Below are 20,513 nucleotides of genomic sequence, written 5' to 3' on the forward strand. Positions count from 1 at the left end.
CGTTTTTTATATAGCGCTCAATACACCGATCCAACGATGTGCCTAAGTGCTTTACAGATATATTATTACCCCGGTCATCGGATTCAGGCTTACCCGCACACAATGTGTGCACATTTTCCATTCCCTGGGGAGCATTCCTGCCAGTCGCCATTTTACAAGCGCACACTTGCTCGTTCAACCACATGAACGTTCGCATCCTACCGGGTACCCATTTAACACCTGGGTGGAGAGTAGCAAGTGCAGGTTAATATCTTGCCAAAGGATATTAGTGCCGTGTCGGGATTCGAACCCTCGACCTTCGCATCTACAGTCAAGCGCCTTAAACCACTCGACCACCACACTCCTGATTATTATGTACAATCTGATGTGAATGCTCTTTATCAAAGAAAGATTTCTTTTAATCATAGAATCAATTATAGCCATGTTCTCTCGACATACGCTTTCGACATCTCGACATTAGCTTTATGCAGTTTGAGGACGAAAGGTCTTCATAACATTCAAAAAGATTTAGTAACACATCATATCTACGGTCCTACTGCGTTCCACCTAAGTCTATAGGACTCCTTATCTTCTGTCTGTTAATATCCTTTTCTTATTCTACAAAAGATATTACTCATTAGAGATATTACTCCTTAATTTGATAAAACTAAAGAAGTTTCAGTCAACAGACACAGGAGTAGAGGTGAATAGAGAGGTTTTTTTTGGTGACTGGTAGTTTAATCACTGTTTATCAGAAGATCAAGACTGCACAGAAAATCAAATACTGATTATATCTTTAAAACATCAAAGAAAGCGTTTATCATACCACACGGTGTAACTAGTTATACATTTCATTCAGTTCTTTCGTGCTTCAAAATGAATGTCGAACAAAAACCCTTAAAGGTAAAGACCAGTATTGGAAACGCCCCAATTTCAAAAAATGAAATGGAAGCTCTCATTACCAATCATGTGAAAGAATATGTTTTGACTAATACATGATGATAAAAAATTTGCCGGGAAACCGCCTACTAATTCATATATTTGGTAAATTTGTTTCTCTCATGGTCTGTGAGAGATATAGGGTAGTCCCATATACATCTTTCTGTGTATAGTGCTTGTAACTTTACGAAGAATGGGCCAAATTTCTTATCATTTTGATGATTCCAGAACCTTGCATAATGCTAGATGCTAGATGATCAACCTTTTCTGGTCGATTTCACAACGTTTCTTTCACAATGCAATCGCATGACCATAACTGGTCTTTACCTTTAAGTTTTTGAGAACTCAATTTGGAGTAAGTTCACTAGCCTTGTCCGTCAGCTGTTTAAATGTGCAAACATGATGGAAATGACTTGTTATATATAATCCGAAACATGATTTCGATCGGCAATACAATAGCGTAATGGTATGACCTTTGGCTTGATTTGAAACTCTTTGGCCCGAATTCACAAAGGAGGTTTGTCGACAAACCTTGGTTTTCGTACGTCATATGACGCGTTTTACGTGTTTTTTACAAACCAGGTTTGTAAACAACAAAAGGAGTTTTGAGCTCAAACCTTGGTCTGAGCTCAAACCTTGCTTTGTGAATTCGGGCCTTTGAGATCGTGTTGTAGACATACTCATGTAATCGTAATCGATACTTAGTAACAGGTCATACAAATTCTTCGAATGTATTATATACAATGTAATGCGAAGGCTCTTCATCAGAGAAAGATTTATTTTAAATAGTATGTAAAGTTAGTTCTGTGGTATATTGGTGAAGGCATTTAATGATGATGTGGCTGTCGTGGGTTTAAATAGAATATGGCAATATCATCATAGTTTTGCATAGCTTTTTAAAATAATAATAAACAGTGTGTGTCACAATCACTTTTACATTGATGTATTATCTACAACAGCACGCTTGATTAATAATGAGAAACCAGTTACAACATTTGTAATTATGTTCGTCATTTACAAATTAAGTTCATGCAACCAAATGTCGAGAAAGTATATACATTTCAGATCTACAAATCTGATTACGAGGCTTAAAGTCTGCCCTATTCTCAATGACTGTACAACGATCCTCAGACAATAAGTGTTTCACGGTCAATATCTTACATTCAACGAACTCCTCACTTAAACCCTATTGCCAACGACGTGATATTTAAATCTGTTTGATATTCGCAAAAATTTGCGTGACTTTAATGGAGCATTATGTTTTTATTGCCCCAAATTGCTCTTAAATCATTCAGATTCTTTTTCAGGCAGAAGTATCCTTTGTGGACTTACTAGAGCTGTCCTGGTCTCCTTGAGGTATGGTCATCTTGGGGTTCTTTGAGATGGGTTGAAGCTTTGACTTACCTTTCTCAGGCTTTTTTTTCTTTTCTTTGATATTAAGGAAAGTATAAAGGACTGGGTTTAAGGAGGAGTTGATTGGTAAGATGAAGATCACGGTCCAAGCGTACAAAGAACTGGGCAAGACAACCAGTCCTGTTTGGGTAAGAATACCCATAACAATGATGGGCATCCAGCAGGCGAAATCGGTTCCTACGATAAACGCCATTTTCCTTGCTACCTTAATATCTCTCCCTCTCATTTCTGTGTTTCCAACAGATCGAGAGGATTTCTTTACTTGTATGAACATCGACGTATAGCAAACCAACATAAACATGTACAATACCATGTTAATAGCGATGAAGATGATAACGGAGTATATCCATGAGGGACGAATGTCACTACTGACGGTCTCATAGGCAACAACAAAATCTTCAGCCGCTGCAGAATCTTTAAGAAATCGCAGGATGCCAGTTTCTCCCGAATCTACGTGAAGTGGCAAACCGAGACACACATCGGAAAGGCCATAAGCGCCAGACAGAACTGAGTCGAGCACAAACGGCACAAGAGCAACAACAAAAACAACCACCCACATCAGGATCAGAAGTACACCGGTCACTTTGATACTCAACCGATTTTTCCCAAAAGGAAAGACTATGCAGATCGTTCGGTCAAGAGTGATTAATGTTAGTGTTAGAACAGACAGTTCACTTGACAGGAACGCCAGAACGCCGGCCACTTTGCAGACAGTTGAATTGCGCCACCATGGCGCACTTAAGAAGAAGGCATCACCAAAAAAAACATCAGCTGATGTTATGATGAGCATGTAGACGCCCATAATACAGTCCGCGATAGCTAGATTAATAATTAGGAGGGTTTGAACACTCGTTTTCTCCTCCTGACGAAATCGTAGAGCAAGTACCATGATGTTTCCAACCAGAGAAGTTACACCTATGATCCAGCCAAAGATTCTAAGTAGGAGGCTTGGATAGAGTCGGCCGCACGTGTCCAATGGATTTTGAGGAGATGTTCTGGCGCAGCTTACGTTCTCTTTATGACCTACAAGACAACATATCCTGCTGTCAGATGTAGACCTAAAAGAATGAGGCAAAGTTTAATCAATTACTATTTCGAGGTAATAGTGAGATAAATGTTTAAAACTCCTGCACTGGGTTTTAAAATATCAACAAAATCTCGGTGAAGTTATAATTTTTTTTGTTAAGTGATGAATTGGACCTAAATCAGTTGATCGATTGGAAGTGGACACGTGGCCGCCCAGTTACATTTCCTGATGCGTAACCGAACATTAGAATGGGTGAATGACCGGTCCATATCATTTTCTTACAACCGGCCGGTTACTCGTCTAAACCTGAAGTCAATCGACAGTACATCTGCGAAATTTAGGGTTATGTAATTTATCAAATGACAAGGATGATCGTAAGCGTAAAAGAAAAAGAAATAATTGACCGTATCCTTTTTGGACATGAGTATATAATTATCCACTGTAGGTACCTTCGACTATTGCCTCGACTATTCCAAAGGTGGCTTGGCTGGATAGTTCTTAATAGCGCCATCACTGATGCATGTTATTTCTGTCACACATTATCACAACTTTACTAATTTCTAGAAAAGTAAATGTACTTACACAGCTGTGAGAGAGGATAGGTTTTGGGCCATTTCTGGTTCTATAGTTGGAAGGTATACATCGACAAGGAATCTGAAAGGGAAAACCGTTTAAACCATTATTTATAGAATCCGATGCGTCATGCCAGTTACATTGAAAAATTGCCATTAGATTTGAAATTTGTCAAAGGGCACAAGCAAATTGACTTGGTTTCGAACCAGGGACATCCCGGTTACGGGACCACTGCTCTACCACTGAGCTCTTACACCTCCTTTGAATGGTAATGGTATTATCGATGGGATAGTATGAGTCGCCTATTCGGAAATATGAAAGTGTGTTTTCTCTGAGGATAAATATAAATTAAAGAAAAACAGAACTACTTTCTATTTAAAAAAAAACGAAAATTAAAAATATATTGCTGCTACTTACAGATATTCCAGGTTCCGGAAATTAGCGAATGCGTTTTCGTCTATTCGTAGTAAGGGGTTGTAACTCAGATCTCTTTGAAATAAAAATTAATACAGAACTCTAAGCGTTTGCTAAATTTTCGTGTTATTTCAAAATATTTTCCTAGTTTAATATCTATTTAAAAAAATACTATATACATCCTGAATTATTATTTCTGTATAGGTAGAGGAAATTACTGTTAATCAAAAAAATTATCAATTCTTATTGTAAATATACAGGTATTATAAATACCAGATCATTTTATCAAAAATATAGCAGTCATCATATTATTCATTCTTCTCAGTCATTAAATTAGCATCCTTAAAATTCTTATCATAATCATCAATATCATTTTTATAAATATTCTTCTTCTTCTTATTATTATTATTATTATTATTATTATTATTATTATTATTATTGTTATTATCATCATATTTTTTCATAACTACACTTGTATTACTATTTATTATCATCATCATTAATGCTATTATTATTTTATCATCATTATCATTATTATTATCATCATTATTATAATTATTATATTCATTATTATTATAGTAATTATCATTATCATTAGCATCGTCATAATCGTCTCATCACCATCATCATGACTTGTTTGCGTTTAACATTCTAATGAACAGCTGAATTACTTTTTTAATCATACAGTTTTCTCTCTATGGTCCTTGATTTTTTTCCTTCATTCATAAAATATATAAATTAACATCGGGTTTATACTAACAACATCCGTAGGCTCTCCAGTCCATCAAAAGCCCAAAGAGGTATATAGCTGATGAAATTCGATGTCAGATTTCTGTTCAGTTGGAAGAAGAGCGAGAGACAATTTTACATTTCATATTAGTACAAAAATCGTATATATTTTATACCCCACCATCATGACATAAAAATAAAAATTTGCTCAGGTTTTCCATTCATATGCAATATCATAATTAAAACATATGGCGTTTTGTTAAAGGTAAAGATCAGTATTGGAAACGCCCCAATTTCAAAAAATGAAATGGAAGCTCTCATTACCAATCATGTGAAAGAATATGTTTTGACTAATACATGATGATAAAAAATTTGCCGGGAAACCGCCTACTAATTGATATATTTGGTAAATTATTATATCTATTTGACAGTGAGAGATATAGGGTAGTCCCATATACATCTTTCTGTGTATAGTGCTTGTAACTTTACAAAGAATGGGCCAAATTTCATATCATTTTGATGATTCCAGAACCTTGCAAATGCTAGATGCTAGATGATCAACCTTTTCTGATCGATTCCACAACGTTTCTTTCACAATGCAATCACATGACCATAACTGGTCTTTACCTTTAAAGAGACAGAGCAAATAACAATGGAATAACTTTCACAAAGACGGAATAGACGTTAGATGGTAAATAGAAGATGAAATCTAAAAAGGATTACTTAAGATGTGTAGTTTCTCGCATGATATCGAAATCAATGAAGTAATGCATGCATACATCAAAAGGGACACATGCCTTCGATTAAATACGAATCGATACAGAACAATCATATTAAGAGCGATTATGACATGAATATATCAAACACCGAATAATCAACGTCAGTTTTATAGAATTCTTTATTCAAAAGAATTATGATCGATAAACAAGATTACATAATTGAAGTCAAGATGATTTGAGAAAAGAAATAACAATCACTTGACACGTAATTGTCAGAAAGTAGCCATTGTACCGGGTCCATTGCTTATAATAACAAATGATGTTTAACCACATGCATACAAACTAGTCAAGTATAAACAATAACAATTATATTATTCAAGTGAATGAATACTTGTAATTGTTTAATATACAAAATGTGTAAACTTACAAAATCCGTAAAGATGATAACCCTTGAAAAGTACCTTCCTGTATTTCGGTAATGTTCAGGCCCTCGAGATAGCTGCATAAACATGTTCACCAATGAATATTCATCTCATTCTTAAAACATAAATAATCATATTTGACATTTTTTCAGCAGATATGTAGTCATCTTGAGAAATCGCAAAGACTTCAAGAATTTAACGGCGATTTTGATGCCTGATTCTAGATCCCATAAAAATCATACAAAAGGTCATCGAAATTAACTTAGGTTGATTTTCGGAAATTCTTTGCGATTGTGTTCTGTAAACGTATTCAAGTTAGACAAAATATGGAAATACACGTTAAAAACATAATCTTGAGTTCTCGCAAGGACTAAAAGTAACAAAGAATAGAACTAAAATTGAAAGTACGAGACTATTAACATGTACTATATGACAACGATTTGGAAAACAAATGTGTATAATTTAACTAACGGGCTGGCAAAGTCATTATATTATGCTAGTAATTCCAACACTTATAACACGTGGTCTCATTAATTTTGATGCAAATTTGATTTTTGATGGAGAACAATTCAGATATTATTTAATTCAATTGAGGTGCTTCCTCTTCTTTTCCTTCTTCCTCTTTCGTCCCCCTTCCTTTTTTGTTCCTCTTTCTTCTTCTTCTTCTCCTCCTGCTCATCTTCCTCGTTCTCCTCATTCTTCCTTGCGTATCCGGACACCTACCCCCTGGATGTCCAGGGGGTAGTTGTCCGGATAATCAAGGAATAATAAGGAGGAGGAGGATAACCACCCCCAGTCAACTACCCCCTAGGGCAACTACCCCCCCAGACAACTTCCCCAATGACAACTTCCCCTAGGACGACTACCCCTGGGAAACTAACCCCCAGACAACTACCCCCTAGGACGACTACCCCCGGACAACTACCCACTAGGAGAGTTGTCCGGTGGTTAGGTGTCCTTGAGGATGGTTGTAGGGGGTAGTTGACCGGTGGGAGTTTTCCGGGGGTATTTGTCCTAGGGGGTAGTGTTCCGGGGGTAGTTGTCCGGGGGTAGTTGTCCTAGGGGGTAGTTGTCTGGGGTAGTTGTCCGGGGTTAGTTGTCCCGGGGGTAGTCGTCCAAGAGGGTGGTTGCCCTAGAGGGTAATTATCCTTGGTGGTAGTTGGCCGGAGATTGGTTATCTGGGGGTGGATGTCCAGGGGATAGGTGTTCTAGAACGTCTTCCTGGACATGTCATTTCCAAACCAGAATGCGATATTAATCTTTGGATTGATCAATACTATACGTACTAACTCTCTTAGATTTTGCTGTTTTACATGTGAGAAAGTGAAAATGCTGTCATAGTGGAAATGAAGCAATCTTCTTCTTTCTATCAAGTGAAAGAGAATGAACAAGGATGATGAAGAACTTACAGAAAGTGACAGTTTGAGAAGCCTCTGAAAAATCCCGGTTCCATTGAGAGAAGAGTACCATGGTTGAATGCCCTGGCCAACGAGAGAAGGGCATGATAGTTAAAGTTAACAAATAATCTATTCATACCCTTACTAAGTTTTGTAATTGTTCAAGTATGTGAAACATTGAATTGTCCCAATATTTATGTTCCTTGTGAATGTGACATGTAAAGCTTACATCTAAAGTATTCACTTACAAAAAACACCCAAACAATCAAATTTATTAAATACAAGGGTTAATGTTTTAGTTGTTAACTAAACAAATATATAAAAATATTAAAAAAACGTTTATGTTTTACCAGTAGGAAAGACGTATTGCAAGATCTGAATATGAATGGAGACAAATATATATTTATATACTCGTTTGAGGATTTCTTCGGCTTGTTTTAATTCAATGTATTTAAAGACCGCTCAAGGGAGACAAGAAAAGTGATCTTCATAGGTAGGAGGTCTTAATCTACAGGTTCCTTTAGTACTGATTTCGTTGAGAATCCATTTTCAAGGGAAATGAAAAATGTAGTCTTTTCTAAACAGGTGGTATTTCTAAACAGGTGGCTGCTAAATCAGGTTTGACTATATACAGACATCTTGCAGGCGAACTTTGCAGTCGATTGGAAATATATTTAGAATATGCGTCTTTATTAATTTTTTTGTGTGGATGGGGGGTTTGTGAGTGTAATTTCAGCATAGTGCATGGTGAAAAACCATTTGAATGAAGTTTATAGAGATTACACCAAGTATTATTTAAAGGGGAAAGAAAAAAATGCGAGGTAAGTATCGCAAAAAGAGCTCGGGGCTCCGGTAGTTCAATAATAGATTTTCATTTCTTTTTTTTCTTCCAACCCCTCCCCCCCCCCCACCCCCACCCCTTCCCCCGTCTGCTAAAATAAAGGTGCATGACATTAAACCTATCTTATTTGTCAGCAAATATATAACACAAATAATTTTCAAATTGAATAAACATTTGTGAAGGAAAAAACTACCAAAATGTCTACACTTTTACAGGAATTTGGGAGGTGCTAGTTCATCTATAGATATTCAGTTACGAAGGATAAATACTTACACCAGTTCAATATCTACTTCACCGTATATTCTGAGCCATTTCGTGATAGCGAATTGCCAACTCCTGTTACGATAAAGAACGGTTTTGAGTATTACATAACATTGTTTTAAATATAAAAGAAACTCTGTTAAAGGCATTCATCTTTGTCTCACATCAATTTTAAAGTACTTATTTTCGTTTCTCAAAACATTATTTGCTTATTTAATATAAAAATTATGATAATTATTACAGAAAATGGGAGAATAACACGTGCACCAGACAACGCAAACGTGTCTAAGGATCTCGGCTTTGGAACACCACAAACACGAGAAATCAACTGGGCCTTTTCTTTACCCTATGTACATTCTGTAGAAATTATTTTCTAATTACATAAAATAACGTCAAAGTATTGTTCACATATTTAAGTGATGCACAAGGCTATCAAAATTGCCGTTGGTTGAATTTTCCTAGATCTTTGCGCGATAACGTAGCTGTATTTCCCATGTGCTCTGCAAATTTTTCCTTCAACAGTAAAAAAAAAGTTCTTCTATCCACGTTCTCCTCCATAAGCTCTCTCATCTATTAGAGTTATTTTGAAGTTAATGAGAAATCAAAAAGACTGCCAGTACCTCGAAGGACCGAATAATAAATAAATGGAATGCAAATTTGATACACTATTATGCGGAAAAGCAATTGAATATCATGACCGGGATATTATATGATAACTGGTTCTAGGACACCTAACCCCTGGACATCCACCCCCGGATAACCACCCCCAGTCAACTACATCCTAGGACAACTACCCCCTAGGATGACTACCCCTATGACAACTACCCCCGGGACAACTACTCCCGGACATCTACCCCCTAGGACAACTACCTCGTAGGACAACTACCCCCGGAGAACTACACCCTAGGACAAATACCCCCTAGGACAACTACCCCCGGACAACTAGCCCTTGGACAACTACTCCCTAGGACAACTAACACCCGGACAACAACCCCCTAGACAACTACTCTCTACAACCATCCTCTAGGACAACTCACCCTGTCAATTGTCTAGGGGGTAGTTGTCCGGGGAGTTGTTGTCCTGGAGGTAGTTGTCCAAGGGGTAGTTGTCCGGGGTAGTTGTCCTACGGGGTAGTTGTCCTAGGGGGTAGATGTCCGGGAGTAGTTGTCCCGGGGGTAGTTGTCATAGGGGTAGTCATCCTAGAGGGTGGTTGCCCTAGGGGGTAGTTATCCTAGGGGGTAGTTGTCCTAGGAGCTAGTTGACTGGGGGTAGTTGTCCTAGGGGGTATAGTTGACTAGGGGTGGTTAGCCGGGGTGGATGCCCAGGGGGTAGGTGTTAGGATACGATGATAACTGCAAGTTAAGCGTTGGTCACATCCCACCGTGCGTGTTTTTAGTCCGTACGGTTTTGGGGGGACCACCGTTCCGCCACGATTTTCTGAAAACATAGGGAGGGAGTGACAAAGGCAGGGAGGGAGTACCGGCAACGCGCGTCACACGCACTGTGTAAGTACGTGACCCGCACGCTACGCCTGGCCGTGAACGGTTGCGTGCATCGTACGTTGCGCACGTGGTAAGTGCGTTGTACGTGCTTACAACGTGCTTACAACGTGCTTACAACGTACGGTCTCCGTGCGGTTGCCACGTTATCGTACGGAGGCCGTACTTACAAATGCTGCTCACGTACGGTGTCCTTACTCACTCGCATGTTGTAAGTGCGTGCTTAAGTGATGTTTATATAGGACGACATTCCGATGTTCTCCAGAAGTCCCAGCTGTTGCTGCCTCAAGATGCCGCCCATTCCACCGAAGAGACTATATACTGCATAAATCAGTGCGAACAACGTGCGTTGTAAGTGCTTGCTCGGTACGGTCCACGTGAGTTCTGCGTACTCATTGGATAGCTGAACTGGGGAAGTGGCGAGTAAGCACGGATTACGCACTTATCACGTGCGCCTTTAAAAGACGCACGGAGTCAGTGCGTTGTGCGCTCGTTGGCAGTACCGGGCACCCACGTCACACGCACTGGGGTGAATCGGTAGCCCGAACGCAGCCCGAACGCAGCGAAAGTTCCTCGTGCACTAAAAGTGCTACGGTGTGTCTGCGTGCTCCCAAATCCGTACGGAAGCGGTACTCATCACGTACGGATACCCAAATTTTGCTCACGTTTTTGCACTTAGACAGCACGCACTTGCAAGTACGGCGGGATGTGACCACCGCATAACGTAGAATTAAGCGATGTACAGATCTGAAAATGAGTGTTAATATGTATTATTATAGGCCCAAAAACGCTTTAATTTCGAGGAAAAAAAAATTATTTTCAACTAGCTTAATTTCCTCACACAAAATTAACAACTCGACATAGCGTAAGACCCCCCCCCCCTAATAAAAGGGGTATTAAGATTGAAGAAAAGAATAATCATGGACTGGTGAACTTTTTTCCCCCTTTTTTGTGCGGCTTATCAGAGTATTTTTTAGCCAAAACGGCACACCGAAAAGGATAACCTTTTGTCTTGTTTGGTTTGGTTTGGTTTAGTTTTTTCTGCCCACAACATTTTTCGGACTTATGATCCTTGCCGTAAAACCCTAAACCTCCTACTGATTACCATTGTATACCCCGGCATTTGCGAATCTAAACGTTTTTACGCTTCAAACCCTACTGTTAATGATGAAGAAGGACTTCTGTAAACAGATTCTTGCAACATGATACTTACAGACACGTCAGAGAGAACAGTTCTAGGTGCAGGTTAGAACAATGAAGCCTATCTGAAAGAGGGAGAAAATATTTTAAAATGATTGAAATCCATTTATATAGGTCTTTGCGTTTGTCACTTTCTGAACAACATTTTATTTTATATGTGTTTGTGTTTGTGTGTGTGTGTGTGTGTGTGTGTGCGTGTGTGTATGTGTATGTGTATGATTTTGCGTTAATGGAAAGTGAAAATCAAAAGTTTATTGTCTTGCAGAAGATCACAGGCTGAAATACTAAATAAGGAAAATGAAGAAAAAAAGGGGGAAAGGCAAATTGTATCTTTAAAGAGATTGTTGATTTTTTTGTTGGTAAAGATGCAAAATGATTTGTGAGCTTCTGATTCTTCTATATTTGTGTGGAATAAGTTATGGCCAATATGAGAAGGTTTGCTCTTAAAATACCCTCAAAGAGAAATAGCTTCAAGCTTTGGACCAAACATTGATACCGCATGTGTGTATAGCCCCATGTACCAATATCTGTGAGTCTTTCTTTCCTCTGTTTCGTAATTGTAGTCACATCCCATTAAATCTGTTCAGTAGTCAGTACCTCCTCCCATGGACCTACGAGAGGTCCATGCTCCCCCTTAATGGCAGGATCCATGTTATGATACTGATAAAAAAAATCTTACCATTCCAGAATAGGATAATACAGTGTTTTGTCAGCGGTTCACAAATAGGTTCTGTAAAAAAAAACATTTAACAAATATTATAAAAAATAATGCCTTTATAGTTGCAGATGGGAATTGAAACTTAAAAGAAACCTCACCCCAAGAAATAGGTTTAGTTATCTGAGAGATTTATTGTATTCCTGCCAATTATTCCACAACATTCCCTACCAAAGTGTATGAGAGAGGTGTAAAGCAAGAATAATATACAGTTCTCAGCATGCAAGACACGGGCATCGCCATTTTATTGATAACTTGACTAAATGTATTCAAATTTATAAATGCTTCCTTCCCAGGTGTGTGTGGCGAATCAGCATTTCATTTTCCTGCTAGTATCCTTTGTACTACAATCGTCAGAACGATAGTTTCATAAGTAAGTTTGTGCTGTTCTGGGCTGAAAGTTTCGCATGAATTAGATAATTTGTAAAGTGCTTTGTTTTAGTATTTTTAAATAAATGATTCACAATTGTTCCCCTGTTATATATTTTTCCCCAAATAATTTTTTTAGCTTCTCAGCTATTATTTTTCCTCATTGAAAAGTAAAGTTTCACCGATTGAATTAAGAAGTCTTTCCAACTAAAGCTTGGTACATGATACATGTAGAGGATTGCCTAGTAGGTCACATTTTCAAGAAAATGGTCGCACGCATGTCATGCTAAAAGATATTATTTCATGCCGAGAACATCTTCATTTATCTCTTGTTCACTTTCGTAAGGAATATTGTACATCAAAGGGCTGGAATACATCTCATTTTCAGGATACTTACATTTATTTTTGGAGTGAGGTTTCCTTTCAATGGCTGACTCTTAAAAGCAATTCGAAACTCCATAGAAAGTTAGTTGAATTTTTTTTAAGGTGAAAGTGTGAGAAAACTCTTTAAAAAGTATAGAAAAGGGGTTGATGTGTAGTAATGGAAAGAAACTAAGAACTTGTATAAGATTGATGGGAATTTGAATCTGTATCGAGGAAGGAATAACTCTAAAGTCATATGTAGCCATTATAAGTGCAAGAAAAATTTCAAGGGGAATTCCTTAGTGTCCCCATATAATATTACCACCATTCACTGTCTGTATTTTTTTTACGGACTGGTACTTTTAAAAGACGAATCGTATGCTTTGATTACGGACAATTTGAATAATATGAGTTGATTATTGTACCTTGAAATAAATGGCTGCTCTTTGTGAAGTACGAGAGGAAATCATTATACATACCTTCGATTTCTGGGTCTCCTTCACACACGCCCGGAATACAGATCTCGTCTGAAACCAAAGAAAAATCAAATTTATGAATAAATCGTTTTATTCACCTCATAACCGATATTTGCCTTCACCATAGACGGATGAAGTCATTCAAAATCATTGAAATTTTTTTTTTTAATGGAATCACTGTTTGACGTTAAAATTGATATATTCAGTTGAGTTAATCTTTCTTTATTTCAATTTATTGTGAGAATAAAAAGAATACAATCGCAAGAGGCTGGAAGGAATGAAAATGGTCACTCTCCCACTGGGCTGTATGTGAAATCATCATTGTTTAAAATTCATTCATGATATCAGTTGCTATAAAAGCTTTAGTTATTACGATTATCTTTTAAGTGTTTTTTTTCAGGCGTGTGTTTTTATAAGGTCATTTTAACACAGTATACTTTAGTCACACACGCAAATTTTCTTCAAATCTACTCTAGATCGAACCCATTCTTGCATTATTGCATTTTTAAGTGAACGGACACACATAATGATAAATATCTATCAATGTACTGCTTTTCTTTCATCTGTAATCGGCATTGAGTCGGTTTCGTTAGGTGTCTCTGGGGTATTAACATTACAGAAGTGAACGGTTAGATGATTTTACACAATGAATTTTTATTTTCATGATGGAAGGGTGTAAATTTACCATTTGAACACTCCACTCCTCCCGCTTCTTCCATGATGCAATCACCTGTGACGTCATGTGGGCAGTTAAACAGACTGGCTTCGTCCCCTTCGCAAAACGGCTTATAGAGAACTGTCTCATTGTAGCCTAGTTCGCTTTGTCTTCTAGTAAATGATCGAACCGCTCTGATAAAACCAAGATTTGTGCAGACGACATTGGCATCCGGAATGTCCCAGGAGAAACCGCACACGTGTCCCCGGGTCCCGTTTACACAAACCTCTACGATCCCTTCTGACGAGTCGGTCCCGTTTACCAATCGTACGGTCCTATCTGTAATAAAATGAATAAATAAGAATAAAAGTCGGATTCACGGATTAAGCCTCCATCACACCGGACTAGTTCTCACTACGACCTGTAATGTTGCCCCGGCCCCCCACTCAGAGGTCGGAATGACCGCATGCGTGTTGCCAAAATGTCCGGTAAAGGGGTACTTTTTGTGCGACAAAGTCCGGCCCGAGAATTGAAAAAAAGGGGTGTATTTGACTTTTCACCCGGAGATTTCTTTAAAAAGGGGGTGTTTTTCTTTTTTTCTCTCATATCTTTGGACTCCTGAGAAATTATTCCGAATTTAGGGGGGTACATTGAGCATTTTTCCTGATTTAGGGGGGTCTCCAAGGCAGGAAAAGCCCGCGAAAAGCCCGCGAAAGGGGGGGGGGGGGTCGGAAATATTGGCAGTCCTCAGATAGGGGGTGCTTTCAAAAAGAGGGTACGAGCATATGCGTACCCTAAATGACACTGAGTGGGGGGGGGGGGCCGGGAATGTTGCCAAACGAGCTCAAAATGTGTCGAACGGAGTTGAACGTAATAGCAACTGTTTACGATCTGTATTAGAACTTCAGGGACGGGCTCGGACTGGCTATATGGAAGGGTGCTCTAGAACTTTGAGCCTGTTCAAAATTTTCCCCGTCCTGCAATTAGACGGAGTGAGAACGTACTTAAAACGAGGAGGACGTACTACAAACGGACTGATTGCCGTACTATGAACCGAATTACCGTACTTCGATCCTACTAGGAACGTTTTACAACGTGCTGTGGTCGAGCATCAATTAGCAGCAGCTAAACCCCAATCACACCAAACTAGTTCGCACTACGTTCTGGAACCGTCCTAGAAAATCATAAAAACGGGTAATGGTCGGGGTATATTGTGTAAAAAATGTCTATAATACGATTCTAGTATGTTCATAAATAGTCTTCAATACGTCCATCTTGTCTGTACCCCGTCCACAGTCAGTTCATCTCAAGTTCAGATTGGGTAAATATTTCATTTCCAAGCAGTCCAAGCCAGTTCGTAATCAGTTTAAACCCGTTATTAACTAGTTTTACCAGAACGTAGTGAGAACTATAGTTTGGTGTGATGGGGGCTTTAGTTTGATGTTTGGAATTAGGTCTCAATATATTGTTTCTTAACATCGGGAAAACCATTTTCTGCAAATCTTATGTTGATCAACACTCGATTCTTAGCATTCAGAGGAATAAAAGGTATTACATTTTGACAATGTTTATCTCATTTTTACGTAAAGAAAAGCAAAGAAAAGTACATATATTCAACACCTGATTCATTAACCAAAAGTAAATTCCGATTTCTCTCAATTATTGACTTGCTAATCCAGAGTTGGCAGTTTATTACAACCTGATAATACTGTTGATGATAATTGAGATAGAAATATATTTATATTTTTTTTAATTAAAAGGTGATTGATGGTTTGATGTATAAAACTCATGAATTTACAAAGAGAGATCTGTGTATGAGTAATTTTAAACGCGCCAGGGCAAAACAAATCTGAGATATTTAGAAATCTCTTAAATTTGACAGGCCGTTTATTATGCAAGACGTAAATTACTTTGGGGGATTAGGGTGTGATATGTGTTGCCAAGCTTTAAGTCGTATAATTCGGTACTTTTTAATTCTTTGCTTATCTTATCAAATATCAAAGCTGGCATTTCCTCCGGAGCCTCCTGTCGACATTTTGTAAAAAGTCCTGAAGTTTTTGGAAAAGTTTCTGACGATTCTTAAATAGAAAATAAGGTGCATTTATACTGTCAAATACCTCATTTTGAAAAGTCGCGATGTTTCGCGCAGCCGTTTACACTTGTGCGGAAACATCACCGACTGAAAAGCTCAGTGATGTTTTGGCGTGTTTCAGTTGGTAATGCGCATGCGCGGCACTCCGATGCAAACACTTTCCTCTTTCTATCTTTCCTTGTTATTCTTTGTTTTTCCTTCTATCACCTTCTCTTATGTTATTCTTTATCACTTCCTTCTATCACTTTCTCTTTCTGTGTTTCCTTATGTTATTGTTTATTTCTTCCTTTTATCACTTTCCTTATGTTATTCTTTATTTCTTCCTTCTATCACTTTCTCTTTCTGTCTTTCCTTATGTTATTCTTTATTTCGTCCTTCTATTACTTTCTCTTTCTGTCTTTCCTTATGTTATTCTTTGTTTCTTCCTTCTATCACCTTCTCTTATGTTATTCTTTGTTTTTTTTATCATTCTATCAATTCCTCTTTCTGTGTTTCCTTATGTTATTCTTTGTTTCTTCCTTCTATCACCTTCTCTTTCTGTCTTTCCTTATGTTATTCTTTGTTTCTTCCTTCTATCACCTTCGCTTTCTGTCCTTCCTTATGTTATTCTTCGTTTCTTCCTTCTATCACCTTGTCTTATGTTATTCTTTGTTTCTTCCTTATATCACTTTCTCTTTCTGTCTTTCCTTATGTTATTCTTTATTTCTTCCTTTTATCACTTTCCTTATGTTATTCTTTATTTCTTCCTTCTATCACTTTCTCTTTCTGTCTTTCCTTATGTTATTCTTTATTTCGTCCTTCTATTACTTTCTCTTTCTGTCTTTCCTTATGTTATTCTTTGTTTCTTCCTTCTATCACTTTCTCTTTCTGTCTTTCCTTATGTTATTCTTTATTTCTTCCTTCTATCACTTTCTCTTTCTGTCTTTCCTTATTTTATTCTTTATTTCTTCCTTCTATCACCTTCTCTTCCTGTCTTTCATTATGTTATTCTTTGTTTCTTCCTTCTATTACTTTCTCTTTCTGTCTATCCTTATGTTATTCTTTGTTTCTTCCTTCTATCACTTTCTCTTTCTGTCTATCCTTATGTTATTCTTAGTTTCTTCCTTCTGTCACCTTCTCTTATGTTATTCTTTGTATTAATCGTTCTATCATTGTCTTCAAAAGGACGACATCTAGCCCCGCTCCTCAAGTCACTTTACTGTAACATCGCGATGTTACAACTGCGAGCGTTTAATACTTGCCAAACACGCCAAAACACGCCAAAACACGCCAAAAGATCACACTTCGTTTTGGAATGTTTGGGGCTTGGCGTTTCTGCCGGTAAAGCGTAGTTGCCCTTGGTAACATCGCGGCCAGGCTCCGGTTTGGCATTTTTTGGCGTGTTTGGAAGACAGTGTAAATGCTCCTTATGAGATTCGTGTAACTTGACAACCGCATTCCTTTAATCGAGTTAGGGCGATGATGAGGTTAAGCAATCAACGGTTTTAGCCAAGGGTGGTAATGCAACTAGGCACAACTGATTACCCAAATGAACGGGACACATCTGCACTCGCTTTACGAGGCCGCTTTAATGGCTGTCACTAGCGTAATTAAAAGTGGAAATGAGCAGTGTGCCCCCTGATAAATTTTCAGCAAAGAAAAAACACCAGAGATTTTAATTAGGGTGATAAATATTGCAAGTTAAATGACCGTGAAATTGACCTTACAATCTTATAAATTGTAGATATTTTTTCTGAATTTTTTTCTCGACGGCAATGTCACGTCAAGGACATATTGCAATGTAAATGACCATGAAATTGACCTTACAATCTCATAAATTGTAGATATATTTTCAATTATTTTTTTTCGGCGGCAATGTCACGTCGCAAAATACTGGGTTTAATGCATTTTAGCCAATCATGGTTTAGTGTCAGAGCTCAAATTTTCGACGTTTCCCTTCGTCTTCCTCGGGAGCATTGACTCATCATTTCAGTCTGATACAAAATATAAGCCAATACGTGAACTGTGAAGTATAAGGAATGAAAAAATTATATAAAGAAATTAAAGCTCCGGACATCTTAACGGTAATACAAAGTTTTGGTATGGGGTCATGGATTTGATCCAAATTAACAAATTGGATGCGATTTTACAATATTCAATGATCCTTGTCGCTGTTGAAATCGAGTCTAAAGTGATGAAATTGTGAATAATAAATTCTTTATGTTTTATAACTCCCTCTCAAGACTGATAATTTGCTATTCCCGTTTGGAAATTATTTACCAGAACTGCATATTCTGAGATTTACATGGTCGAAGCTACCATGGAATGGCCTTAGGCGCTATTCGAAATATTTCAGATTTACCGGGAGCACCGGTAAATTTTTGATTATTCAATTTCTCGAAAGCGTTTTAGGTGCTTATATCACATCTACAGGGGCATTCAAATATATCAACATTTTTAAGTATTACTATCCATCCGATTTTCAAAATTCCCAAAACTTTGTATTACCTTTAAATGGGGAGAGAACATTTGTTCATGCACGGCTTTGCTGTTGAATCATCTACCTTGAGAGATTCGTAAGAGCAGATTAGTTGAATTGTTTAAAAATTGTCTTAAAGCGTATCTGTTTAATTCGGAATTTAATTAATTATTCTGTGTTTTTTGTATGTTCAACCTTACTTCTGCTCCTTCGTTTATAATGCAGATACTTTTATGCTCTCTCTTTTTTCACAAGTGCGCCTTGAGAATTTGAATTGTGTAATTGATTTTTTTTTAAAGACGTGTATCAATCAATCAATCAGAATGATTATTTACGTGTGAGGACCGACTTTTAACGTCACCATCCTAAAGCCGCGACTCAGTTTCGCACCTGCGTCCTCAGCTGAATCAGTTTGTAACTTTTATTATAAGCTGGATTACAGGCGCATGCCACAACGACCCAATCAAGTGGATTCCGCGTCTCATAAATCACACATTATATTTTCATTATTTCAATATAAAGTATATTCGGGCGCCATCGATCTGCAGGAATCATGATATGATGTTAGGGCAGCGACATGTCCGAGTATCGTGATATCATCATATGGGGATGTTTATGGACATCGCATCCTGAAATTATCCCGTTTCTAAGTTTTACGATATCGTCATTCCAAAATATATTTTTATTGTAACTAAAATAACCTCGCGACTCCCGGTTGAAAACGCTGTAATGGATGGTAAAAATTGAGGGGCGGATTGACTAGGCTGGGAGAAGATTTATCCCTTGCCCTTTTAGAGTGGGAAAACTTTTGCATTTTTAAGTGAACGGACACACATAAATATTCACTCTGTCGTTTTCCCCATATGTCTTCTATCTATCACTCCTATGTCCATTTATTTTTCCAGCTGTACGCTACACTGACACGAAGGACGCAGATTGGATCCCCCCCAAAATAGTTCTCGAGAATCGTTTAATGCACCTCTTACAACAGATTTGATTTAAGATGTATTATGTTGTCACCACGTTACCGAGTCACATAATATTGTAATCTTTGAAGAGCATTTTTGAGCAATCTATCTTCTAATATTATGGAAAAGTTACATTTGATAGACATTTGGAGAGAAAGAAACCCAACGAAAAAACAAAGTCGTTTAGATCATTGGCTTATATCTGAAGATCTGGAAGGGCGGGTTATTAAGTGCGACGTAATACTTTATTTAGCACCCGACCACTTAGCAATTTTTCAGGTTCTCTATGATAAAACAGAAAAGAATATAGAAAAGAAGAAAGGATCTTATTGCAAATCTAACAACAGTCTTTGTGCAAACGTAGAATATGTTAAACACATGAAAGAAGAGATAATCCGATTAAAGGAGGAACTAAAGTTAGAAATTAAAGATAAGAGAGTGCTCTGGGACTGTATGAATTAAAAATGAAAATAAGGAACTTTTCATAAGCCTTTTCAAAAAGATTAGCCAGAGATCGAAGAGAGTAAAGAGAATTTCTTGAAAAAGAAATTGAAAAGCTAGAACATAATATTATTCAAGGAGTAACTGAAAAAAAGTTAAGGAATTTTATTTTTAAAAAAAGCTCGCAGACAGATATAAATATATTCATTAAGACATACTAATGCGATCCCCAGCATCATATAATGAAAGTGGGGAAAAAGACACAAGATACTTTAGTCAGCTGTTGCATGCAAATAAAAAGGAAAAGCACCATTCAGAGATTAGTCAATGAGGGAGGAGAAATTATCGATATTGAGAAAGACATTCTAAACCAAATAAAAACGTTTTACACCAAACCTTACTCCAAGGAAGATTTTGAAGAAAACTTTGCATTCGATAGAGATTTTTTCGATGATCTACCAACATTAAAAAGGGAAAGTACACACTTAAAATAGTTGGGCAAAAAAATGCCCAACTTTTAACCAACACTGAGCAACATACGGTCCACACAACTATTGGTTAAA

At 37.5% G+C, this 20,513-nt stretch overlaps 1 protein-coding gene and 1 long non-coding RNA gene across 2 annotated transcripts; both read right to left on the bottom strand.

Annotated features, from left to right (window-relative positions):
* Positions 1 to 1,534: 1,534 nt before the first annotated feature.
* Positions 1,535 to 4,420, bottom strand: LOC105446704 (G-protein coupled receptor GRL101-like). Its single transcript, XM_030976459.1, has 3 exons — positions 4,349 to 4,420; positions 3,941 to 4,012; positions 1,535 to 3,389 (listed from the first exon to the last, which is right to left on the bottom strand). Exons 2-3 carry the CDS (start codon positions 3,970 to 3,972, stop codon positions 2,222 to 2,224), a joined length of 1,200 nt encoding a protein of 399 aa, XP_030832319.1. The 5' UTR covers positions 3,973 to 4,012; positions 4,349 to 4,420; the 3' UTR covers positions 1,535 to 2,221.
* Positions 4,421 to 11,165: 6,745 nt separating this feature from the next.
* On the bottom strand, positions 11,166 to 14,297 carry LOC115920500. Its single transcript, XR_004062383.1, has 4 exons — positions 14,022 to 14,297; positions 13,340 to 13,387; positions 12,093 to 12,143; positions 11,166 to 11,478 (listed from the first exon to the last, which is right to left on the bottom strand). It is a non-coding gene; the product is annotated as an uncharacterized LOC115920500 (long non-coding RNA).
* Positions 14,298 to 20,513: the final 6,216 nt, after the last annotated feature.

Source organism: Strongylocentrotus purpuratus, unplaced genomic scaffold (assembly GCF_000002235.5).
Source record: "Strongylocentrotus purpuratus isolate Spur 01 unplaced genomic scaffold, Spur_5.0 spur5_scaffold_9, whole genome shotgun sequence".
NCBI lineage: Eukaryota > Metazoa > Echinodermata > Echinoidea > Camarodonta > Strongylocentrotidae > Strongylocentrotus > Strongylocentrotus purpuratus.